The 26,374-nt window shown below is 52.6% G+C and overlaps 1 protein-coding gene across 10 annotated transcripts in view; it reads left to right on the plus strand.

Moving 5' to 3' along the window:
- Positions 1-26,374, plus strand: part of COL13A1 (collagen type XIII alpha 1 chain) — a 78,933-nt gene that overhangs the window by 16,608 nt on the left and 35,951 nt on the right. For 5 of the 10 annotated variants that reach the window (XM_064374233.1, XM_064374223.1, XM_064374225.1 and 2 more), the window contains 9 exons: positions 1,036-1,101; positions 5,400-5,507; positions 7,569-7,595; positions 8,421-8,456; positions 20,795-20,839; positions 21,709-21,741; positions 22,493-22,519; positions 25,312-25,365; positions 26,131-26,217. In XM_064374233.1, the coding sequence (XP_064230303.1) occupies positions 1,036-1,101; positions 5,400-5,507; positions 7,569-7,595; positions 8,421-8,456; positions 20,795-20,839; positions 21,709-21,741; positions 22,493-22,519; positions 25,312-25,365; positions 26,131-26,217 (483 nt within the window). The remainder of the gene's footprint in view (positions 1-1,035; positions 1,102-5,399; positions 5,508-7,568; positions 7,596-8,420; positions 8,457-20,794; positions 20,840-21,708; positions 21,742-22,492; positions 22,520-25,311; positions 25,366-26,130; positions 26,218-26,374) is intronic. The other 5 variants (XM_064374224.1, XM_064374227.1, XM_064374230.1 and 2 more) reach the window with 2 other exon arrangements.

A 26,374-nucleotide genomic window follows, 5' to 3' on the forward strand; every position in this document is an offset into this window, starting at 1 on the left:
GCTGCCCCAGAAGGCAGCAGCTGCAACCTGGAAAGGCCACACTTGGGCTCCCGATCCCCAGCTGGGCACACTCGCAGCCCAAGCAGCTCCTGATTCGTAATGCTCATCCTGGGAGTCGCTTGTGCTTTAAGTGCTTTCAAAAACAAGCGGCTGATGACAGTATATGCCATCTTTTTATTTTCACGTGGGCTCTAAGGACCTCCTAAAGCCACGGGTTGCTCGGATTCAATCGGTAGAGGGACTGGAAGCTGCAAGAATTTCCAGAAATGAAAATCACATTAGATAATAGGATGGCAAGTTGCCTCCCTCAAAAACGTGGTTGAACTTTCTGGAGGCATCTTTGCCCAGCCTCTATTTTCCAGGCCCTCCAGCCCCAGGGTGAGCCCTCAGCAGCACTTAGCATGTGCCCACACTGGCCGCACCCTCAGCCAGCTCAGCCCAAGGAGCCGGGCTTGGCACTGCCCTTGACCATCCTCCCAGATGTGCTGACACCAGCCTTTCTTGCTCAACCAAAAAAAGAACCCACCAGCCGCACACCAGCCCAGCTTCAAGTATCAATTTTGCTGGCCTGGTGGCTCCCCGGCCAGAGCCTCTGAGTCGGCTCCCTTCTGTCCAGCGAGCAGGGACGGGTGGGGCCAGCAGTGCAATGTTAGACTGCATGTCCAGTAGCCTCTGCAGCCCAGCATGGCCACAGAGGGCAAGCCTGGCCATGGCAGGGGGCACTGTCCCATTCCGGGGGCTGCTGGCCAGCACCCCAAACTCTGACCTGGAGTGCGAGGCCGGGTGATGGCCACAGCTCCTCCCAAGGGACAGCTGTGCCATCCAAGGACAAGCTCCGCTCTGCACCCTCAAGCCAGGAGAGTACTCTGTCCACTCCTTCCTCCCGCTGCTCATGTGCATGCTAATCTCTCTTCTCTCTTCCTCTGCTCTGGTCCCTCTCGGCTGCCCTGCCCTCCTGGCGACTTTCGGCATCGATCTGAATACTGGGATCTTTGGCCTTTGCCCTCTGGCCCTCCAACTCATCTTTCTCCTCAGCTGCTGCCTCTCCTCAATTCAGTGCGACTGGCTCCACCCCCGGTCATAAAAAGGCGGACGTTCCAGGTAGACACTTCCCGTTTGTCCAGACCATGTGTGGCTTTCCTGAGGGGCCTGGCAAACCTGCTGGGGCTGTAGACAAAGCCAGAACCTCACTCCAATTCAGTGAAATTAAATTAGACAAAAATAGGTCCACGTATGCCATAGACATGGAAATACACACACACCTCAGGAGACTCACAACTACCACCACACAATGATTACTCGTAACAGCCACCAACAAGAGCTGTCAGTGTGTGCCAGGCACCCTGTTACCCATTTCACACACCTGGTTATATTTAATTCTCCAACAGTTTAATGAATTAGGCATGATCATCCTTATTTCACAGATGAGGAAATCAAGGCTCAGAGAGGTTAACCAAGTTGCCAAGGTCACACAGCCAGTGCATTGCAGAGCAGAAATTTGTACCCAGTCTCTCTGCCTGTAACTAGCTGTGTGATTTGGGACAAGTTACTTGACCTCTCTGTGCCCCAGCTTTCTCATCTATAAAATACGGATAATAATGGTGTCTATTTCATAGGGCTTTTGTTGATATGTAAAGCACTTGGAATAGTTCCTGGCACAGTTTAAGAAACATAATTGTTAGCAGTTATTATTACTAGTATCCATATTTTGGAGATAAGGAAACTGAGGCTCAGAGAAGTGAATTGATTTGCCCAAGATTATACTAACAGTAAGAGGCAGAATTGAAACTGGCATTGAAACAGAATTGGAATTGAAGTCAGGTCTTCAGACCCTCCATCCAGGGCTCTCTCGGCTGGACCTAACTCCTCTCTGCTTAGAAGAGTAGACTGCTTAGCATCTGACCCCTTGTAACCTGAGTTTGGGGAGCAAGGGAAGGGAATCTGTGGAGGGAATGTAGTCCGCAGCCAACGTTGTGGGCAACTGCTTCCTTCTTCCTGCCTTCTGAGCTCAAGGAGGTGGGACAGGGGCAGATCACAAACAGCAAAGCCATCAGGCCGCTGCTCCTCAAGACACCACAGCTTGATTCCAGGCCGAGTGGCCTGCCGTGTTCCTCGCCTTTCTCACACTGCACTGGGTTCCCCCGTCCGGCACAGGGACACTAGCAGTGGCAGGGCTCTGACCTGCTTTCTAAAGCCTGACCGTAAAGCCTCGAGTCACCATCCGGCCTGACTCAACATTCAGGAGCCCAAGGACCTGGATGTTTAGGCACCTGATTGAACAAGGCTGAAAACTCCCTCCAATTAACAGCTAAAAATACAGAGGGACACGTGACTTCAGTGCCACCCGAGCCTGCAGGCCATGTATCACCTTACGCCAGCCAAATCCTCGAGAGCCTCCATGCGCCCGAGTGCTCACTGGAGCATGGTTACTCTGGAGGCCCGCTGGCAGCTCGGAGAAGCACCAGGCCCACCCCTGTCACCCACCCCAGCCTGTACCGGACCCTGTTTCAGGAGAGCTGCGTCCACACTCTCAGAATAGCCGCTCTCCGGGGCCCCAACGGCGACCTCCAGGCCTTAGCTGTATCAGCTGTTCTTTGTTGAGCTCTTGCTGGGTTCCAGGCATTGTTGTGAGAATTCTACGCAAATTATCTCATGCATTCCCCACACCAGCCACCTCATTATCCCCGCTTTGCAAAGGAAGAAATTGAGAGGGGTGCAGGATTCCGTCCTGGCTGCTGCACGTTACTGCCGCCCTTTTCAAGAGCAAGAGGTTAAGCCAGAACTTTTTGTACTACCCTGACCTGCTGTCCAAAGTAGAGAAAGAAGACAAGGTACCTCTGAGCTGCCTGCTGCAGACTCTGCCTCCAGAATCAGGTTTTTTACACTGTCGGCCATGATGGGACATAAAAATGTTTGTCCATTTCCTATCAATAAACCAATATTGATTTTACAGGCTCTGCAAGCCGCTTAAACATTGGGTCTAAGATTCACTGAAAAAGGAAACTTTACATGAGATATGATGTGCTTGGCAGATGGCGCTGGAGGTTATTTCCAAAGTGCAGAAAGAGTAGACGGTGAGCCCTTTCTGCTGGGGACTTCTTTGGAAAGAACAGGAAGAGTCTGAAGTTCCAAGTTGGGGTCCTGGCACCACCCTGAATTCCCGTGTGATTTTGATCAGGGAATTCAACTTCTTAGAGCTTCAGTTTTCTCTTCTGCAACGTAAGACTTATGACGTTGTGAAGATTCTAGAATTTCACAGTCAGAAAGGACCTCGGGAGTTTGCTTCAGACTAAGCCTCCCCCATCTTGTGAATGTAGAAACACCATGAAAATATAAACACACAAAGTACAGAATTCTGAGGAGGTTCCGGGACCCAAGCAGCTGAATCAGATTTAATGTAGTTGAAAAGGAGGCTGCACTGGTCCCCCCTTAAGGCCTGAGGCTTAGTGAAGCCTTCCTCGGTTCAGAAGAGACAGTGCCGCCTGAGACTTATCAATGACCAGCATGCAGCCGGGTAGGGGACCTGCAGGCAGGGCAGCTGCCAAAGTGATTTCAGCACCTGCCTCCTCTGCCACTGACACCCTGACCCCTAAAGTGGCTTCTCAGAGAGTGTGGCAGGATAAGGCCTGGATCCCAGAGTGATGCTGCTGGATGCCATCTGCCCACAGGTGTTCCAGCCGAAAGCTGGTGCCAGCAGGTCTTGCTGAAAGCTTACATTTCTCATTCCCAGGTTGTACACTCCCGTTTATCACCATGGCTTCCCTCTAGAGTTTGCAGCAAGCATCATCAGCTGCCCTCCTCACATGAGGAAGCAGGAGACCCAGTGTGTCATAGGGGCTTGCTGAGATCCTCTGAGAAAGGTGGGCCGGCCTGGAACCCCAGCCACCTGCATCCCCCAGCATCCAGCCCGGAGCTCCCACACCTGCCAGGAAGTTCTGCTTCAGCCCATCTGCAGGGATGGGCCCCTCCTCACAAGAGCTAAGCCCAGATTGACCCAAGAGGTCATTTATCAAATAATGAACCAGGCTGGGCACCGTGGCTCACGCCTGTAATCCCAACACTTTGAGAGGACAAGGTAGTTGGATCATGAGGTCAGGAGTTTGAGACCAGCCTGACCAACATGGTGAAACCCCGTTTCTACTAAAAATACAAAAATTAGCTGGGCATGGTGGCATGCACCTGTAATCCCAGCTATTCGGGAGGCTGAGGCAGGAGAATCGCTTGAATCCGGCAGGTGGAGGTTGTGGTAAGCCGAGATCATGCCACTGCACTCCAGCTTGGGCAACAAAGAGTGAAACTCCATCAAAACAAACAAACAAAAACAGAAAATAATAAACCAGGGAACCAAAGTTGGTTTAGATCCAGGATGACTCTGCCTTGCCCCTGCCCTGAGATCTGGGTCATGAGTACCAGGCCGTCTCCTCCTCCCAGGGGAATGTGATGCCATCCCTACCTCCCTGGGCTCACAGTCCACTCTGGGGACAGGCATGGTGTGTGGTGCAGGCTGGGCTCAGAGCAGGTGGCTGAGGAGACAAGGGAATGATAACAGCCTCCCCACACAGCATAAAGCACTTCCACACAGCTTCCAAACTCTTTCAACGAAACCGAGGCTCAACTACCCTCTGAGGCCAGGTAGATCCCCTAAGTAACAGAAGCAGGCTGTGTGTGACAAGGGGTAGGAGGGAGAGGACAAAAGCAGCCAGAGAACTCAGGCCCCACTTAAAGGTCAGCCACTCCTTGGACATAGGAATGTGGGCCCAGCACAGCCAGGGTCCCCAGTGTTTCATCAGAAGCCACCAGTCCAAATTTTGTACGTAAAGTCTCTTGCTCGGTTGTTTAGTGAGCCAAACAAAATTCCATGGGCTTTGACCTAAGGATCCCATTTGATCCTCTGGGGCAGATAGTCAAAACAGCAAAAAGCTGAGACAGGAGATGAGGGCTATTGTTCCCATTCTGTGGCTGAGAGGCTGGGGCTTGGGGAGACCGTGTGCCTCGCCACACAGGGAAGGTGACAGATGTAAGCCCAGGCCAAAGATTCAGGCCATCTGGCCAGGGTGGGCGCAGGCCTTTGGTTGGGCCAGGGGCTATCTCTCACCCACTCCTCTGCCTCTGCCACCTGCAGAACGTCTCTCTATGTGGCTGCTCTGTGCAGCAAGTCCTCTTTGGAAGCCCCACCTTTGGGGACCTAATGTCTTGGCCTTCTTCTCCCTGCCACCAGCCCTGCATGTCATCACCAGCACCACAGCATCATCACCATCATGCCACCATCTTCCCCCCCATCACCACTGCCTTCCCAGCAGAAATCACAGCAGGCCTTCACGGGGTGCATGGCAGTAGGGAGGGAGCCGGTCTGCAGCTCTGAGGGCCTTCCCTCTAACATTCGTTTTCACAAACCTCAGGGTGAACAGAGCCAGGCCAGCATCCAAGGTCCACCAGGGCCCCCAGGACCCCCTGGACCAAGTGGACCTCTGGGGCACCCAGGACTGCCAGGGCCTATGGGGCCACCCGTAAGTATCCCCTTCCTCTCTTCTTCAAGACTTGTCCCAAGAATTCTCTGGAAGTCTCCTAACTTTGAATAGACAGTGGGTCCCCTAAAAAAGGCAGAAATATCTTGGCAAGGCCATTGGATGTGGGTGAAGCACACAAGGGGCTACTCCTTCCCATCACACTCACCATCTGTTGCACTCTGGCTCTGAAACACAGCTCGGGACATGTCCCCTGCCTTCCAGGGAGGAGACCACTAATGGACTGCCCCATTCCTAGCCCCAGCAGAGGGGAATTTGGAAAGAGAATTCCCAAGGGCACCTCTGATGGCTCTCCCTGAGCACCTTAGGAAAACCTGAGTCAGGGGCAGTGGATTTTGAAGGAGGTATGGAGGTTTCAGCCAACTACCTGGCACCCCAATGATCAGGCCTTCCAGGGGTGTGTGTGGGTTTCACACTGCTGGGCTACCTGCCAGCTGAGCTGAAGGTCCAGTCAGCTGAGAGCCCCATGCCAAGCCTGAGGATGTGTCAAGCCTGCAGGGCCTGCAGGGCTACTGCCTGGAGGGCTCCAGAGAGGCCAACTGGCACCTCTCCAGACTGGACCACATTCAAGTGACAGGTCAAGCCCGGTGGTCACCAAGTCACCCATGATCAAGCCCTAGCTAAGACTCCACTCTTTCCCAGCCCAATTTAGTACAACAAAGCCCCAGGACAGAATAACTTGGTGGGTATCCAGACTTCAGAGAAAACGGGGCTTCCACCAACCCATAAGACTAATGGTATTGGAGAGGCAGGCAAAGGGCAAAATGCCTTTTTAATCACGTTTTTCCCACATGGTAGAAAAACCAAAACAAACCTGTTTTTCCTTCTTACCACAAAAGCACCATAAATTCATTATGAAAAGAGTGGAACATCGACAAAGAAACAATGTTTATTTGTATCTCTGATAGTTTTGCTGGAACAGAGTCCCAGAGGTGGAATCGCTAGGCCAGAACGTCCCCAACGAACAGTCCTCTGTGTATGCGGCCACATTCTAGATGGCCTGGTTGCATGTCTGGACCCCTTGGCTGCCCAGCTTTCAATCTCGAAGCCTGTTCTAGGGGCTCCCTGGGCTGGACAACAGCCATGTCCCAGCAGGGCACCCACCTTGGCTGGGAAGGCCAGCACGGTGACCCCTGCAATGTTTGACCCCTGCAGTGAATTTTAAATTTTTCCCCAACTTCTCCCCAGCACCCCAGAGAGGGGGATTTATCTTATTTCCACCAGTTTTTAGATGAGAAAACCTGAAAGAAAGGGAAACAGGAAATTCAACCAAACTAAGCCAAGAAAGCGAAAAAGTGCTCAAAATTCACTTTTTGCTGACCGCCGCCCTTTCCACCCCACCCCTCCCAACACATTGGGTTCTCGCTTACTGAACCCACGCCAGGTGGTTTTCTTTGTTGGGTTGTTTATAACAACAACAACAACCAAAGGAAAAAGAAAACCAGAGAGCATGTTTTTTAAACCAATTGCAACAGACCACTCAGGCATCAAGGCTTTCTCCAGCCCACGCTTGCTGTCCACATCTACACACGAGGCTGCGGTGGAGCCAGCCTTCCCTGGCCTCTCCCTCAGCTCACACCACCTCACTGTGGCCAGCTGCCATGCCCACAGTACCCTGGGCAGGAGGAGACAGAGGGCCCCTCTGCCATCAGGCAGGACCAAGGGCAAAACCAAGGCTCTGCTGGGCAAGGCTGGCTTTCTAGGGAGGGGCTCCAGTTAGGAGGTGGGTGAGTGAGGATCTGGACAAAACCACACTCAATTCAGCATGATGCTGCTGACCTACTTTCCATGAGCGCACACAGCAGAGTTGTCCATGACGCCCACATGACTGCAAAGAGGGACATAAGCCTGTTATCCCCACGTGCCCTCAGCAGGTTTCAGATCCCCTTCTGGGATCCCCTAGAGCTGTTGGGTAGCATGCCCATTCTTTCGCCATAGCTATTAGGGGCTACTCTTCCCCCAGGGTCCACTGTAAGTATGGCTAGCCCCAACCATTTACCAATGGAAACCAGTTCCACTCACCTTTTTTTTTTGCTTACACAGGGCTTACCTGGGCCTCCTGGACCAAAGGTGAGTGTCCTTCTGGGTGATGCATTGAACAGGTGGGAGAATTCCCTGCAGGAGGGAAGGGGAGGCAGCACAGAAGGTGACTGAGCCAGAAGAGGAGAGGGGTCTCAGCTGAGAGATGAATCAAGCTTGACCAAGTTCCAAAACACTACCCTTCTCTTAGGAACTAATTTGGTTCCAATAAGAATTGCACCTCTTGTGTGCTCAGGCCAATGAAGCAGGTGCTACGGGCTGGCATTGAAGGCACAGTCCACCCTCCAAGGAGCATAGCATCTAGCTGGAAACTGTAAGCTCATGCTCAGAACACCATCACGATATCCCAATAAAATGGTATTTTGTAAGGTGTCAGAATGGGAAGAGACCTCTAGGGTCATCCAGTCTCCTGTGAACCCTCACCCAGAAGCCCACAGTGTCAAACAGGCTCTCCCTTTGAAGCTGGGGACCCTGGGGCTCTGGGGACAAGAAGATGCCAAGCACTGATTGTGCCCAACTATTTTATGAATGCAGAAGCTAAGAGCCCTGGGGGAAAGAGACTTGTTCATCCATGTTCAACAGAGTCAGGTCTCCTGGGACTCTACCCAAGTGAGTCTTCCCACCATTCCTCAGCCTCTGCAAAGTGGAGTTTGTTCTCAAGAGTAGAACCATCTGTGTTGGCCTCAGAGGAAGCTAAGGGCTGTTGCTCCTGGGAAGGCTGGAGATGGGTGTTGAAGGGGCAGTGGGACTCGGAGTCATTGAGAGGAAGAGGGATAGTCTTGTGTAGGGAACAGCACAAGTCAAAGTTTGGCGGGGAAATAAAAAGCTCTTATGGCCTTCTCTTTGTTTCCTCAGGGAGATCCAGGGATCCAGGGCTACCACGGCCGGAAGGTAAGATGGAGGGGGAGGACCCAAGTGGGGCAGGACTTTAGACAAATCCGTGGCCTACTGGACCTCAGACCCAAGAGGGTCTCTCCCTGCCAACCTAGGTGGCTGTGCCTGTACTGAGGCAGGCCAGGTTCTCACTGGCGCCCCAAGCTCCTGATAAGTAGGAGCCAGACTACTAGGATCCACCTAGGCAGAGTTCTGTGCTGAGCAAGGATGTAGGACGTGGAGGGGTCCAGCTCTCACAGGCCAGAGTCAGAAGCATTCCTGCACAAATAACCTCAGTGAAGGCAGACTTTATTAAGTGCTACCATTACAAGGTACTGTGTGATTACAGGAGGTGGAGAGACAAATTTCAGGTTGAGAGAAGTCTCGGAAATATTCTGGGACAAGACAGCTGAAGAACTCAACCTTGATGAATGGGTGAATGTATCAGTTATCTGTCGCTGCGTAACAAACTATTCCAAGTTTACCGACTCTCTCTTACAATTCTGTGGATTGACAATCTGGGAATTCTGCTAATCTCACCTGGCTTCACTCATGCAGTCATACCAAATGACAGATGGAAGTGTGAGAGGGGGCAAGATGGCCCCATTCACATGTCTGGTGGCCAATGCTGGCTGTGGGCTGGGGTCCCTTGTTCTTCACATGGCCTCTTTATCCTCCAGGAAGCTAGACAGACTTCCTTACGGCACAGCAGGTCCAGGGCAGCATTCAAAATGGGCAGGTCCCAGTGCATAAGGACTTTTCACGGATCTACTTGCATCACATTTCCTAATGTCTTATTGGTTGAAGCAAGTCACATGACCAAGTCAAGTGCATCAGTGTGGGAAGAGTCTTAGGCTCTACTTCTTCATTGGAGGAGTAGAAAGGATTTGTGGCCTTTTCTTTCTTTTTTTTCTTTTTTGAGACGAAGTCTCGCTCTGTCGCCAGGCTGGAGTGCAGTGGCACAATCTGGGCTCACTGCAAACTCCATCTCCTGGGTTCAAGCGATTTTCCTGCCTCAGCCTCCTGAGTAGCTGGGAATACAGGCATGGGCCACCATGCCCAGCTTTTTTGTATTTTTAGTAGAGACGGGGTTACACCATGTTGGCCAGGATGGTCTTGATCTCCTGACCTCGTGATCCGCCCACCTCAGCCTCCCAAAGTGCTGGAATTACAGGCATGAGCCACCGCGGCCAGCCTTGTGGCTACTTTTAATCTACCACTGTGAGCTTTCAACCAGCAAATCTGAAAGCAAACAATATTTTACATAGGTAAACAATTTGAGCAAAGACCCAGAAGCAGTCATTACAATAACTGTAATAGCAATAATAAGTTTATGGTAGTCACTACTTAACATGTGCTGTGGTCCAGGCAGTCTTTCAACACAACCTGCATTATTTTTAACACTCTATGTGGCTGGTATGACTATTCTCCTATTTAACAAATCAGAAAACTGTGTGTGTTAGTCCATTGCATGTTGCTATAACAGAACACCACAGACTGAGTAATTTATAAAGAAAAGAAACTGATTTCTTACCATTGTGGAGGCTGGGAAGCCCAAGGTCGAGGGGCCCACATCTGGTGAGGATCTTCTTGTGTCATCCCATGGTAGACAGCGGAAGGGCAGGAGAGGACAAGAGAACACGAGCAAGAGATACCTGGGCTCACTTTGATAACAAACCCACTCTCGCAACCACAAACCCAATAACTAACCCGCAATAACTAACCCACTCCCATGATAACTAACTCACTCCCACAATAACTAGCCCACTCCCACAATAACCCACATCCATGATAACTAACCCACTCCCATAATAACTAACCCACTCTCACAATAACTAACCCACTCCCATGATAACTAACTCACTCCCATGATAACTAACTTACTCCCACAATAACTAACCCACTCCCACAATAACCCACATCCATGATAACTAACCCACTCCCATAATAACTAACCCACTCTCACAATAACTAACCCACTCCCATGATAACTAACTCGCTCCCATGATAACTAACCCACTCCATAATAACTAACCCACTCCCATGATAACTAACTCACTCCCACAATAACTAACCCACTCCCACAATAACCCACATCCATGATAACTAACCCACTCCCATAATAACTAACCCACTCTCACAATAACTAACCCACTCCCATGATAACTAACTCGCTCCCATGATAACTAACCCACTCCATAATAACTAACCCACTCCCATGATAACTAACTCACTCCCACAATAACTAACCCACTCCCACAATAACCCACTCCCAGGATAACTAACTTACTCCCATGATAACTAACCCACTCCATAATAACTAACCCACTCCATAATAACTAACCCACTCCCATGATAACTAATCCACTCCAGCAATCCAAACCCATTCCCATGATAACTAACCCACTCCCACAATAACTAACCTAGTCTTTCAATCACAAACACGTTCCCATGATAACAAATCTTCTCCCACATAATTAACCCACTCCCACAATAACCAACCCACTCTCACAATAGCAAACTCATTCCCACAATAACTAATTCACTCCCACAATAACTAATTCACTCCCACAATAACTAACCCATTCCAACAATAACCAACCCACTCTTGCAATAACTAATTCACGTCCACAATAACTAACTCATGATAACTATCCCACTCCCACAATAACTATCCCACTCCCATGACAGCAACATGAATGTATTCATGAGGGCAGAACTGTCATAACCTAATCACTTCTTAAAGGTCCCACCTCTCCACACTGTTTCACTGGGGATTAAGTTTCCAGCACAAGAGCTACGGGGGACACATTCAAACCACAGCACTGGAGCTTGCCCAAAGTCTCCTGGCTCATAAGTGGCAGAGCAGGAGTTCAATTCCAGGTCTGGGTCCTTCCCATGGTACCACCGGCTGTAAGGAGCCCATCCCTGCCCTCCAGACCCTGGCTGGGAAGCCACTAGAGCCTTCTAGGAGGAGAAAAGAGGCAGAAGGAAAGGCAGCAGCAGGAGGGGGAGGAAGGTTGGGAAGAGAAGAATCACTCCTGGCGAAGCACATTCCTCGCACGCTGCAGTCAGGCGACTGCCATCACCACATGGCTTTATGGGTGCTTGGTGAATGAAATGGCAAGACCTGAGAGATCTTTAATTAGTTCTACATAAACTAAGACATTTGTATTGTGTCAGGAAGTGGAAATCAGCCCCCGCAGTTGCCTCTATCCACTCACACAGACTCATAAAATTTACTGCCTCCTGGTGCAATGTGGGGTCAGTTTTTCATTAGCAGCTGTGCCAGCTCTTTCAAGCCGTGGAGGGGTTGCGGGGCAGCAGAGGATCCAGGCATCATGGCAATGCCCTTGGCTGGCATCATACCATGAAAGATGTCTGCATTCTGCTGCAGGCTGGAAGAGTGATTCATCCAGAAAGGAGCATGGGGTCTGCTGTCCTGAGGACGGAGACTCCTCTGCTTAGGGTTAGGGTGTCCTTATACTAGAGGGCCTGATCCCAGGAGAGTGGTGATCCTAGACTCAGATTGTAGGGCTACACTGGATTTGCAGAGAAGACCTGTGTAGTCCTGCTTATGGGGGAGTACTTCCTATCCCCAGGAAGCGGGAAGTTTGCTCAGAGCCGCCCTGCTCCAGCATGGAAGAGGGATCACACTTCTTGTACAAATGCCAAAGAAGTAGAGCAAGTGTCAATGAGTAAACCCTACAAGAAGAGCAATTCCAGCTCCAGAAGAGGGAGCTTCCTAATGGCCAGATGCCTTGGGAGGAAGGGAGAAAATTCTGGTAACCAAAGGTGTTCGATTAGAGGCTCGATAATGACGGGTCCGGGATGTGTTTAGAGAAGTGTCTATATCAGCTGGGAAACTGGATTAAAATCCCTTCCAGCTCAGGGAAGCCATGGCTTTATGTGGACAGAGTTGGCTCCATACCCTTAAGAGAGGAGCAGCTCCCAGCCTCGAGCCCTGGCCTTGAGAGGAGGCTCTGTCTCCGTGAACCTTCGTCCGTGTTTTCTCCATCCACATCCAGGGCTTGTCAGAAGCATCCCCACTCCTCGGTCTCACAGGGAACTGAGGAGAAGACCCTTCCCTTCGTGCTGGCCTCTTGCCTCCCAGTCCTTCTTTCTCCACCACACCACCCTCTCTGCTCTTCTCCAGTGGCCTCTTCTCCTGGAATCTGGAGGGGCTGTGAGACCATCACACCCATCACTGCCTCTCTGGGTCACTGGAAGTTGCCACTGCCTCCAAGCTCCCAACCTGTTGCTGAGTCTTTTCAGTAGGTGCCACTGGAGCCACTAGCCTTGCAAAGGCAGCAGCCCATGGCTGGTCTGGGCTCCCTTTCCTCTGTGCTGGCCTTCACTCTGCTGGGTCCCTCATCTTGCCACCAACTCTCCACTGCCTCCAAGTCTGCCAGAGGCCAGAGGGCTGGCACTGAGAACTATGACCAGCAGAAGACGGCCCGCCACCAGGGACTGGAGGTCATTCCTTGGGAGGCTACAAATGCCTGTCTCACTGCCCCAGGCTCACTGGGACAGCAGGTGTCTTGACCCCAGTGATCACCATGATCAGGCAGAAGTTAGGTTTTCCCTCTGAATCTTGAGATGAAGCGACTTTTTGTTTTGGTGCCCAGTGACAAGTGCAGCAATATTTCACATCTCTAGTTTAGAAAGTTCATTTATTCCACCTTATTCGGTTCTTACCATGGCTCAGTGGTTGGAGCTCATTATCCTGACTGTATAAATGAGAAGCTCAGGGAGGTTAATACTTTGCCCAAGGTTGCACAGCTGGTAAACAACCATGCTGGAATTGGAAACCAGATCTCATAGGTCCAGGCCCTGTGGCCAACCTGTCTTTGTGCCCTGGTGCAGAAGTTGAATGTCTGCTCAGGGGGCTCACCAGAGGCTAAGCTAACTGCACAGACCAATCCCTCCCAACCTCCACCTACTAATGGTTTCTCTGGGATGTGGAGGGCTATCCCCCCTCCCTTCTTTTGCCCATCAGGTCCTCTCTTTTATTCTCTTCTCCACTCTCTGCTCTCTGCTTGGAGTAAGGCCCAGGGAGGAAGCACTAACATGAAGGGTGGCTTGGTCACAGGGGCTGGGAAGATGAGTTTGCCTTCCCCTACCACCCTGGGGAGGAACAGTGCCAGCAGGTGGGGATGCCAAGCTGAGACAGGGGCCATGTGACTGCCTCTTGAGGTCAGGATGTGAGCAGCACCTGTGAGGTAACTGATGGGCCACCCACATGAGCTCCCTTGCTTTATCCCAGAGATCTGACCCACATGTGGGGACACCTTTCTCACACCACAGGCTCTCAGCCAGTGAAGTTCACTAATGTCCACCACCACCCCCGGCAGCTGGACTGGGCCTGGCATCCTCTCAAAGGCCAGCCAGACCAGCAAGCCAGGCTTCTCCACCAGTGCCTTGAGATCAAAGCCCAGTGTGGCCAGTAGCCCCTGTGCTGCCCCCTGCCCCAATCAGGGCCAGCCCTCCTGCCTAGACACTGCGAGTATTGTTGTGTACCCATGTGGTATCTATTTGATACAAATTTATGACACTCATCTACTTTAAATACATTGCAAGATGCAAAGCGAGTTTAAAACATTACAACCTTGGCTCTCTTTCAAGAGGATTGACGAGTATTGTCGATAGAATGTGGATCACAAAACCTGGTGAGAGCTTATCTCTAAGTACACCAGAGCTGGTCTGTCTGGCTCGCTGTGGGGGCGCATCTGATGCCTGTGGTGGTCTGGATGTTAAGTCTCAGGGTTTGCATGAAGGGCTGTGGCTGAAGCACACATTCCCTTCTTTCAGGCTGTGGGTTTCATGCCAGAGGAGGAACATGAGGGCTTCAGGCTAGAGCAGCTTACGACTACAGTTACCCCTGCTGGAGGCCTGTGGGGCTCCCCAGAAACAGGGATTCCCCTCGGAGGAGATGGGCTGGGCCCTATGATGAGATAGCTAGAGGGCTGGGGAAGGGCATGGGGACAGAAGCCCACCTACACAGACATCTCAGCCGTCATTCTGTGGCCGTGCCGGCCCTTCTCCTTGCCCCTCCTCAATCCTTCTGCCAAAGGGCATGAGGATGCCGATCTGCCAGCCAGAGCAAGGGCCCTACACTTCGGTAGAATGATAACTTGTCCAATTTTAACTATCTTACCACTGGCCTCTTCAACAAGCCAGGCTGTGTACGAGGCACTTTGCATCCATCAACTTACTGAATCCTTGTAACAACCCTGTAAGATAGGTTTTACTCAATTCCCAACTTATGGATGAGCAAACTGAGGTTCACAGAGACCATTTTCCCCAAGGTCCACAGCTAGGAAATAAAGAAGCCAGGTCTGTGTGATCCAAAGCCTTGTTCTCAATGACTTACTGTCTGCCTCTTAGCAGCCCTGGGAGGCCCCAGGATGATTTCCAGTAGACCTTCCCCCAAACCCCTCCATAAATGAAAGGAAAGGAGGTGGCAATTGATCTGTTTGCATTCTTGTAAGAGCTGGCTGGATTCAGGCCTTTCTCTGAGCCTCTGGGAGCAGTGTCTGGAGAGTCCAAGGCAGAGAACGAGGGGTAGTTGGCTCTTGTCAAAGAACTAAGGAAGTGGAGTGCTTTGCCCATTGGCACTGACTCCACCCAAATGAGTGCCTGGGGGAGTTGGGATGGTCTCAGGACTCCCAAAAAAAGCCTGGAGGAGGCGCTTGCCCCAACCTGCCGCGTCAGCTATTCCTGAAACCTTCCTGCACCCCTCCGGCTCCTGCAGGACCTGAATAGCCCCAGGCTTCCCATGCCATTCCCATGCTGTTCCCATGCTGTTCCCACTCCCACAGAACGCTCTGTGCAGATGGAAGCCGTATACGCAGGAGCTTGCTAGTGTGGGGATGGCATTTTCTTTGAAAGCCATGAAATCCTAGTAGGGACATCCAGAACATTCACATTAAAGCAGATAAGAAAACTAAGACCTGGGCCTCAGATCTGAGACCTTGTGTGACCCCAGCCCCCGCCCTGAGCACTCTGGTCTCTGTTTTCCCTGCACTCCAAAGTCCAAGATTAATTAGAGCTGACTTTTCTTTTTGGAACTAACTACAAAATCAACCGATCTCAAATTGAGATTACAAACCAGCCGCCCTTCCAAAGCCCTAGCCTTCAGTGGGGCACCCGACCCCGGTAATTCCCCGGATCACTTCCTGCCGGCCCTAATTACCAGAGGACCTGGGATTTCCACGGTTCCGGTCCTCTGGTGTGGAAGTTGGCTTGGGCAGGGAAGCAGGAACTGAGCTGCCTTTTTCCCGGAAGGAAGACCTGGGAACTCCTTATGGGGAGAAACACATTAGCCCTCTACACCCAGCTTTTCTGGCCTAGGGAAAAGACCCTGGTCCAGGCTTGAGGCTTGAGGCCTGAGCCGTCCACTGCCTGCCCCCTTCCCCCACCCCCAAACACTCCACACTCTCAGGCAGGCCTTCCTCCTCCCCTGCAGAGAACAAAGAGCCTGTGAGCCCAGATGCATTCGCCCAGGGCTTTCCAACCCAGACCTGGCTTCGGCAGAACCTAGGCCTAATCTTAGGGAGATTCATTTATTTCCCCTAGCTTCCCTGGCCTGACCTTGGTTTGACTGGGAGCTGACCTTGAAGCCCCCTTCCTCCCTCCAGACTGTGCTTTCTTGGCAAGTCCCTGCTCAGCTTGTTCAACCAATAGTAAATCACCACTCCCACAGGATCCGAGCATGGCTGGCTTATTCTCCAAGGAGCTCGCTTCCATTCCATCATCTCTGTAAAGGATGCATCCTCCCACCTGGAAGCTAGGGCCAGAACAGAGGACCTATCAATGCTGTGTTGTTCTCAGGTGCAGGGTCCAGCTGGGGAGTCTGAGTGGCAGCCTCAAAGTCAGGGATGGGACAGGCATTTAAGGTCATTCAAAGCAAATACCTCTCTACTCACTTGTGCTCCCCCAGAGCCTTCTCAGCCACAGTGACTACAATCTACCCCTTCCTGCATTGGTTCTTGGCACTGAGGTTTAAAAGCCAGCCTTGCAGAGGGGTGGCTGCATGTTGGCCCGGGAGTCACAGATTCTGCCATCACTCCATGCACATGGCCGAGACCTTTTGTGAGGCTCAGAGCACCCACTTGCCCAGCCCAAGTAAGGCGGCTGAGAGCCCCCAGGGGAACCTCTGAGTCCCTGCTGGGAAGATGAGGGAGGGCAGAGGTAGAGGAGGTAAATTGAGGCCTATGGACTTCACTGGACTGAGAGAGACAGGTCCTCCAAAAACGAAGACAGTAATGAGTGAGTGGATGTATACTGAGCGTAATTCCTAATAAACTTTTCAAATAGGAAAACCTAAGAGAGGAATTAGAAAAGAAGGAGCCTCTAGACAGGCTCTCACAAAGACATGCCCCAAGGAGCAGCCCTCTGAACAGACGTGGGCCACCATCCTCCTCTGGCAATAACCACCCCCACCCCGCCCCACCTCCTGTCTCCTGCACATGGTCCCCGGCCACAGCGACGCTGGAGTCCTTGATAATGACTGTCACCTCACCCATCATCCAGGAACAAATGTTTTCTGCTTTAGAAGAAGCCCAGTTCCCCAGTTCAGAGGTCAGGCTGGGGCAGGTCCCAGGAGACAAGCCCCGAGGAGTGAGCCTAATGAGAGTGGAGTGATCGGCAGAGCAAGGTCAGCTGGGGGAGGCCAGTGGGGGTGCCCCTGCTTCCTGCCCAGCAAGGGGGTGGGAGGGAGGGAGACCCTGCCATGGGGATCAGGGGAGCCTGGGTCATTTGCGGAATTAAGAGAATTGACCCAGAGGGGAGGGAAGGGGCGAAGGTCAGCCACCCTAACAAGGAGGGCTGCCTCCTGAGGAGGCTCCCGGGGCTCTGATTTCCCCTGAGTGCCTGATTGTGTCTTTACACACTCACATCAACAGGGGCTGAGGACAACCCCAATTAGCCTGGAGAACCTCACGCTCCGGGGTTTTCCTCTGCACAGTTTCTTCCGGAAGCTCAGAGACAAGCTTGAAGCAGACTCCACCTCCTCCCTGTAGGAGCACCCCTGTGGGCAGGGGGAGGGGAGAGCAGAGACCTGCTGAGGCCACTCCTGGAGCTGCATTCTTAACCAAAGCTAAGAGGCCCTCTTCCACAGAGCCTTTTTCTGGAGCTGCCAACCAAGCCAAGTGCCACCTCTCCAGCTTTGGCCTCTCCCCTTCCTAAGGGCCATGCAGGCAAGCAGAGACAGGGCTGGGGTGGGGGGGAAGAGCCCGAGGAGCGGCAGTGGATGGAAGATATCTGATCTAACCTCACTTTGCAACCAGTGGGAGAAAGTGGCAGTGGTCACGTGCACTCCCAGCCAGGCTCTGTGAAATGGAGGTGGGAAGAGGAGGGTGGGGGCATTGGGGAAAAGCAAGAGAAAAGACAGAGAAACTGGAAGAGAGGGATGATGGGGGAGGGGGGCTCTGAATAGTCAAGGACTCCCAAGCTGACCTCCCACCTGCACCCACAACAGGGGACTGTGGGGCCTCTGTACTGAGTCAAACTGGTTTGTTCATTCAGAATGTTAGCAGGGGATCCTCCAAAGGAAAGAATGACAGGAGCCCTCAGCTGGTGCTACTGAGAGGGCTTGGAGACTGCTGTGGCCGGAGTGGCCAGACTTCAGAAGAGGGGCTGCCGCGCCCTCTGCCGGCCTCAGAGCAGCAATGCACACAGGCAGTGCCCCACCCTGAGCTTTTCTGGGCACCCCGGCTGAGCTGCCTTCACACACTGACCTCTGCACCCCTATAGGTCACAGACCTAAGGACCTCCTCAAGCAGAGAGGCTCTACCCTGCTTTCAGCCTGCAAAGGCTGTTTGATGGAAGCAGATAGAGCATCAGTCCATCTAATATTTGGGTTGGCTGAGAGAAATGAGCACCTTGGCATAACAGACAAGAAACTGTCCAAAGCCCTGGGCTGCATCACCTTGGCAATCGCACCTGGGCTCTGCGAGCCACAGTTCGCTTCCCTGTGGAACAAGAGTAACGTCCACTGCCACACTGGAACGGATTGTGGGAGATGCAATAGAGGAAGGTTGTAAAGCTTTTCAGCCCAGCACAGACAAGTGACAGCTGCAGTAAATGGCTGTGCCCTTCTCTCTCAGTCCCACAAGAAGGAAATTAATGGCTAGGGCAGGCCCAGGGCACTGGATTTTCTGCCATGATCACTTCCTGAGTTTAACTCTGCCATCTCACCTGTGGTTCGGGGTCACTGGTGGGGTCAGGCTGAGAGAGGGCGCTGGCATTGGGAACTAAAGATTCTAGGCCTTTTGTAGAATGTAGAGACTTGACCCAAAGAGGATAAAGGTGAAGCCATGTCAGGCAGACATAAATTTGTGTGTGCAGATTACAAATGCTAAGTGGTCCCTGCCGCATTGAGGATGCAGTGCTGGGTTAGAGAGGATACCAAAAGCTTCACAGAAGAGATCAAAGGGCCCCACTCCCATCAAACAGCCTCTGCAGGCTGAAAGCTGGACAGAGCCGCTCTCTATTCAGAGGCCCTCAGGTCTGTGGTCCATAGGGGTGCGGGGGTCAGTGTGTGAGGGCAGTTCAGCCCAGGGCACCAGAGAAACTCTGGCTGCTTTATCGACCAAGATGCCAAACGATGAAGGGTTTTAAGTTGAAGAAATGGTAGAAGGACAGAACCATGGAAATTGGTGGTGGTTTCAGGGACACAGATACTAGTTGGTGCACCCCATATCAGGTGATGAGGCTGGAAAGGAAGCAGAGGTCAGAACGTCATGCTCAGGAACCTGGTCCTTTTCCCACTGTCAACATGAGGCCAGGGATGTTTTAAGGCAGGGGTCTCGCTATCCAGCCTGCGTGTTAGGAAGCTGAAGTGCACACTTGCATGGAAGACCCATCATGGAGGAAGAGGGTGGAAGGACTCTAGCCTTGGCAAGGAGGGTGGACCAGAACCTCCTGTAGATGGCAGGCAAGGGAGAGCATGGACAGCTGAGAGGGAAGCCAGGGAACACCAGGTCCCCTCTGTCTTTAAGCCAATGGGAACTGCAGCCTGGCCTGGCAGCCACAGCAGTCACACCCAATGGGGCAGCTGGACTGGGAGCAGGACTGTCAGCCTCTGTGTTGCCCATCCACAGCGCTGGCCTTCAGATGGAGGAAGCGCAGCAGGCTGGCCACTGTCACCTGTTGCTGGACACCATCCCGGTCCCAGCTAGGGCTTCGTGCTATGGAGCCAGGAGCTGCCCTCCCTCCTCCCCTGATGTAGCCGGTGATAGTCCTGACTTACCTGCTCTTGGCCTCCCATTTGTCACTGGCTGTCATCTCCAACTCCACCTCCTTGTGGTGTGTCCTTCTTCCTGATCTCACCCTGCTCTCATAGATTTGGCATTTTCATGGGGAGATAAAGAGGTTGAACATGGGCTGAGTGCAGTGGCTCATGCCTGTAATCCCAGCACTTTAGGAAGCCAAGGCGGGCAGATCACAAGGTCAGGAATTTGAGGCCAGTCTGGCCAATATAGTGAAACCCCATCTCTACTAAAAATACAAAAATTAGCTGGACGTGGTAGTGTGCACCTGTAATCCCAGCTACTTGGGAGGCAGAGACAGGGGAATCGCTTGAACCTAGGAGGTGGAGGTTGCAGTGAGCTGAGATGGCGCCATTGCACTCCAGCCTGGGCGACAGAGCGAGACTCCATCTCAAAAAAAGAGAAGAGGTTGAACATAAAGATGGGGCAGTGCTGAGGTGGTAGAGCAGAGCCCACACTATCCCAGAGAAGCAACAAAGGTCAGGTGACCCTACCTGTGCCTCCGGACAAGTAGGGTCAGAAATAGGGTGCAGAGAAATAGGCAGGGGTGCATGCCTTTGAGAAGAGTTAGACTCTGGGGACTTGGAAGGGAAAGGAACCCCAGATGAAGAGAGAAGAGAGCCCCTGTCTGGCACAGCCAGAAGGTACCATCCTAGCAAAGCTGCTGGAGTGAAAAGGAGGCAGGGACGGGAGGGAAGGTATGCAGTAGGTAAGCGACCAATGGGGGGCTCCTGCCCCTGGTCCCACCCCACAGCCCAGGTTCCAGGTACAGCTCTCAACCGTGGAGTGGTAGGTAGATCTCAAGCAAGTCACCTTCCCTTGCTGAACTTGCATTCCTCTAGGTGGGCCTCTCTCTCTGGGGGCCTTTTCTGCTCTGTGACCTGTAACTTGGACCCTCCTGCAAGTTCACATAGCTGAGGGCAGGGGCCCACATGGCTGCCGCCAGGGTAAGGTCCTCAGAGCTCAGCGTGAAAGGAACAGCCATCCCAGCCTCCAGACTAGCCATTCTCACCCGCATCCCTGCAGGCTGACAGGCCCTGAGTCTGGTCCTCTCCTCGTCCTTTCTCTTATTTTGTCCTCTAGGGAGAACGGGGCATGCCAGGGATGCCAGGCAAGCATGGAGCCAAGGTACCTTCCCCTTCCCCACATTCAGGCAGCCCAAAGGCCCCGCCCCCTCTCTTCCCAGGTTCAGGGACCCTCTGGAGTCCCAGCTCTCTGGGCCTCCTTCTGCCTGCCCTGGCCCTCCCAGCTGCAGCACTGTGGTCTCTTATGAGTGCCCCCTGATGTAGGCAGCCTCCTGGGCATCTCTGGGTCATTAAAAGCCATCCCAAGTACCCCTAGCTCCACTGCATTCCTAAAACCCAAGTGGAGAGGAAGGATCCCCCAAAATCGCCTCCACTTGGGATTTGCTAAGGGACACTTTGGGCATCATATATCCTTCAAAGTAGGTGGCCTTGGGATATATGAAAACAGGATTCACTCCAGCCACTCCCCAGTCTGTGAGGGTAGAGATGCACAGAGCTCATGGGAGGGTAATGTCAATCAAACACTGAGGGTGGCTGTCCCTGGTGAAATCAGCCCCTTTACTTTGTCTTTGCTCCACTCTCCCGTGGCTTTCCAACCTCCTGCCCTCTCCCTTCCTATCTCCTCCTCCTCCTTTCATATTCCAACGAAGGTCCCCCTTCAAGCCCCATCTAGTGCCCCACACTCCCTGCTGTGCGGCCCAGGAGAGGCCAGGAGCTGCTCAGGTGGTTGGGAAGCCCAGGGAGACCTGCAGGCTGAGCTGTACAAAGCCCCTTCCTCCAGATCCATTCTCAAGGTGTCAGCTCAGCGCCTGCACCTCCCAGGGCAGGGTTGGTGGTCGGGGGTTGGGAGGAGTGAGTGAGTGGTCCTCCTTCCCATTTCACCATGGGGAGGCTGTCCACTGCTCCGTACCGCCCCGCTGCTGTCCCCTCGCTGCAGAACATCTTCAGACCTTTTTTTTTTCTGTCTTCCAGGGGACTCCCGGAATCGCTGTGGCTGGGATGAAGGTCAGTGGACTGTTGTAACCAGCACATCAGGGACAGGTGGGAGAGATGTGAGAGGTCAGAGCTGGGAATTGTAGGCTCAGTGGGGTAACTACCAGAGCAAAGAGGGGGCAGGCAGGATTTGGAAACACTTTTCTTAAAGTAACATTTGTGCCAGGTGCATACCCTTGAGCCACAGATGTGTAACTAAGCCTTGCAAGTAAGTAGCGAAGGTTTCCTGCCTCGACCGAAGTTCTCACTAGCCTGCCAGTGCACCAAGTCGGCAGGAAGGCAGCCCAGATCTTTCCTTTATGTTCTGTAATTCAGCAGCTATATGTTTCCAAAGCTTCAGAGACAGCAGGAGTTCTTCTCCAAACCCCACCCTAACTGCCCATTTGGTTGGCCGGCAGACGTGAGGACTGCCTGGAAAAACAAGTGCTCAAAGTCAATCTTCACAGCAGGTCCACTTGCAGGGAGCACCATGTCCAAACCAAATACCCATTCCTTCTTCTCCTTCCTCCTGGGCTGCCTCACTTACGCGCCCACCTGCCACACCCCTCACCTCAGGGAAGAGTAGGACCCTCTAAGGATCAGAAGCCTGATAGGCCTCCTTTGGCCTGGGGCCTGATGCTGGAACAGAGAAAAGCCAGGGCTGGCCAGATGTTTCACTAACCCCACCCTGACTCTCCCCCTGACAACCAACAGGTGCCTTGCTCATTTGTCATTTCTTTCTGCTTTTACAGTCTCTCACATTTGTTTCTCTTTTTCCACACAGGGTGAGCCAGGGATCCCTGGAACCAAGGTACTGATGCAGGGAGAATGTTCTGAGCTGCACGGAGCATCAGTCATGGGGCAGAGGTGGGAGGGGCTGCTGCTGTTTTGCTTTTAGTCCCCGTGAGGCTGGCCTGGGGCTGGGGACCTGGCTGAGCAGAGAAGGGCCCACTGGTCAGGAGCACACTGCAAATGCCTCCCCCTCCCTGGGTCCTGACCTGCAGGCATGCCAGCTGCAGCAGGCAGTGACTCTTGTCCCCTGCACCTTCAGGGCTCCCTTTCTCTCTTGTGTGACAGTAAGAGATGTGACAAGAAAAAAATTTCCACTGTCAAATAATTTTGAGAAATACTAGGTTAAAAATATTACACAGGTTTCTTTGCTGCAGACCTTCTCAGAACCTTTAATTTGCTAAATATGCATTGAGGAACTCTCAAAAGGAAATATCTTATGTGGCATTTTCAAAACTTTTTTGACCAGAACACCCTTTTTTAGAGAACAGCTTAAGGGACAAGTGTTCTGGAAATGCTGGTCAATAATCACTGCCCGTCCTACCCCTCACTCCCTGCCCCACCTTCTTATCAGTGACTTTCTCTTCTTACCCCAAAGGGAGACCCAGGAGCAGAAGGGAAGCCGGGGCCCCCAGGTTTGCTGGGAAAAAGGGGGCAGAGGGTAGGATATCATGTATTTGAGCGTGTGCCCCCTCGTCCTGGCTTGGCCGGTCCCCTGCTCCCTGCCCATCCTCTGGCTGGTGTGTCGCCTGCAGCATGCTGTTGGCGCATGTGTCCTGGAACGAGGGGAGTGGCGGGATGGCCTGGCCAAGCTTCAGAAACCCACACTCAAGAGCATACCCACTCTCCTGGGGAGCCTTGATTACCCAGCAGAAAGCCCAGCAGAAGGAGGAAACTGCCTCCCTCCACTCCTGCTCCCCCAAGGATCTCCATAGGTCAGGACCCGAATCCTTTCCTTCTCCACCTGCCCTGCTTCTGAAGGATGCCCAGAATAAGCGCATCTACAGGAGCAGCCCAGGAAAGACAGGGCAGCGGGGGCTCCCTCCCACTGCCAGGACCTCTGCCTGGCCCTCCACAACACCTCCTGGCCAGCCTTGGGCCACTTCACCATTCAGCTGCTACCCCGGGGCAGGTGGCAAGGAGGCATCACCCAAAGACAGTTTGGCACCTTTTGTGGCTCCAGCTGGAATGTTCATTGAGACATCTGACCAAATTATAAGCCCAGAGCCCTCAGCTCACATTATTATACCGGAGAGCTGCCTCTCCCCAGGGCCAAAGGGAGCGAAGCTTCTTGTGCTGACCTGATACCCCCGCCCTGCTGGTGGGGTGCTCTTGGGCATTCACCTGATATTGGACACTGCTATGCACTGAATATGTCCCTCCCAGAGCCATATGTTGAAGCCCTCGCCTTCAGTGTGGCTGTATTTAGATAGGGACTTGGGGAGGTCATTAAAGTTAAATGAGGCCGTAAGAGTGAGGCCCTAATCCAATGGGATTGGCAGCCCTAGAAAAAGGGAACCAGAGAGAGGCCTTTGAAAGACCTTTCTTCTTGCCATGAGAACATGGCAAGAAGGCTGTCGTCTTCAAGCCAGGAAGAGGGCTCTCACCAGAACCTGGCCATACTGGCTCCTGATCTCAGACTTCCAGCTTCTAGAACTGCAAGAAAATACATTTCTACTGGCAAAGCCACCCAGACTATAGAGTTTGTTATGGCTCCTGAGCTGACCAAGACAGATGCTCTGTGAAGCCTGTGTGTCCTAGAAGGCAGAGGATCAAGGAGACAGGGGCTCGACCCACCTCTGCCACTGACTCAGTAAGGGGTTGGCCACATAACCTCTTGGGGCTTCCCTCGCCAAATCTGTGAAATGAGAATGGGGTTCAGTATCTCTAAGGGACTCTTTGATTCATGTCATGGGGGAAAAAAAGAGTTCTTCCATAGTGGAAGGAGCCAGGAAGGGAAGTGTACTATTTTGCTAGGGCTGTGGTACCACAGGCTGGGTGGTTTGAGCAGCAGAAATTTATTGTCCCATGGTTCTGGAAGCTGGAAGTCCAAAAGCAAGGTGTTAGCAGGGTGTGTTCTGTCTGAGGGCCGAGGGGGAGATTGCTCCAGGCCTCTCTCCTGGCTTCTGGTGCCTGCTGCAGTCTTTGGCATTCCCTGGCTTATAGACACAGCACCCCAATCTCTGCCTCCATCTCCACATGGCATTTCCCTGTGTGCATGTCTGTGCCCAAATTTCTCCCTTTAATAAGGACATCAGCACGTTGGATAGGGTCTCACCCTACTCCAGTGTGACCTCATCCTAACTCATTACATTTGCAATGACCCTATGTCCAAATACAGTGAGCTGGTTATAGCTAGAGACAGAGAGGGGGTGCCAGAAAAGACTGGGGGCCCTTAGTTGCTAAGCATTAAGAATCTAAAGAAGAGCAGAGTGGTGAAAAGGAATCGCTTGCCCAACCACTGGCATTCGGAACTGCTCACCTCTCCCAGGAGACCCTCAGGACGCACTAGATGCTTCTGGCCTTTGTTATGATCTGTGGCCCATGTCACTTCTCCCCAGCATGAGTGACAAGGGCCTGGGTCACATGGGAGTGAGGAAAGAAGTCATGCAGGTGTCACCAGTGTGAAGTGGCCCAGAGAAGTAGCCAGCCGGGATCGGGGCTGAGGGGAGGTAGAGCTTTTTGGAAAGCCAGCTAGGGCAGGGGCAGGGGGCAGGAGCAAGGGAAGGCAAGGCCCTAAGCCATGGGGTTGGCGGCTTTCCAAACCTGCTGCAGAAACTCTTCCTAACCCCCACTGTCTGCATCTCCCTGCAGGGTGAGAAGGGGGCTGCAGGCTCCCCTGGGCTTCCTGGCCTCTTGGGGCAGAAGGTAGGTGTCGCTCTGAATGGAGGGTTCAGGTTCTTTGTCACCCACATCCCATACACAGCCCTGCACATCCACACGAGCCCCAGCATTGGATGTGTCTGTCTCCCAGACTGTGGGAAAGGCAGTTGGAACACAGCCAGATTCTGTTTGTCAGGGGACAGGTGCCATAGGCAGGCCCTGATTGGCAAAAATAAAATGTAAAGAATTTGGTAGCGATGACCTGGTCAGAATTCTTTGTACCACCTCTGCAAATGCATCCCACAGTTCATGAGCTGTGTAAGATATTTCATTTGAAAAAAATTTAAAAAGATGAGGCCAAATAGGTTAGGGGAGGTGTGTATAATAAGATGGGCCCCTCGGAAAGTCACAGTGCCCCTCAGCCTGTTAGAGGCCTCAGCACCTGCAGTGATGGGGTCTGCAAAGCCTTATTTAATGCTGCATTTCTTAACATAGTTTGGCCACCAATAACAACGTTATTCCACATTTTGAATATTCTTAACCCACTGAGCAGTGTTCCATGGAATAACTTTGAGAAACACTGCTGCAGACCCAGCTGTGAAGGGTCCTTTGTGTCAGCTCTAAAACTGTTGCCCTTCAGTAAACACTTCCAATGTCTCCTCAAATCCCACAGCTGCATCAGACCAGGCTGGGGTTCTGAAGGCCCCTGGTCCCCAGACATCCTGGGGCCCACAGCCCATAGTGTCCCTCCGGAGCTCAGTCTAGACCTTCCTCCACACCAGGGATGCTAACTCCACCTTCCACCCCCAGGGAGAGAAAGGCGATGCTGGCAACTCCATTGGAGGAGGCAGAGGGGAACCGGGCCCTCCAGGGCTCCCTGGGCCCCCAGGGCCAAAGGTGAGTGTTCCCTGGAGTCAGTGTCGGGAGGTGTTTGCCTGGGGCCTTTATCTTCAGCCTGTTCTCGGGGACTCTACATCCTGGACATCCCACCTTCTCTAGCCTTCCCCTGCTCCAGATGTGTGGTTTTCCACATGGATTCCAAAAAGGTCATTTG

This window comes from Aotus nancymaae, unplaced genomic scaffold (genome assembly GCF_030222135.1).
Source record: "Aotus nancymaae isolate 86718 unplaced genomic scaffold, 86718_ANA_hifiasm-v0.15.2.pri h1tg000010l, whole genome shotgun sequence".
In the NCBI taxonomy this organism is placed as follows: domain Eukaryota; kingdom Metazoa; phylum Chordata; class Mammalia; order Primates; family Aotidae; genus Aotus; species Aotus nancymaae.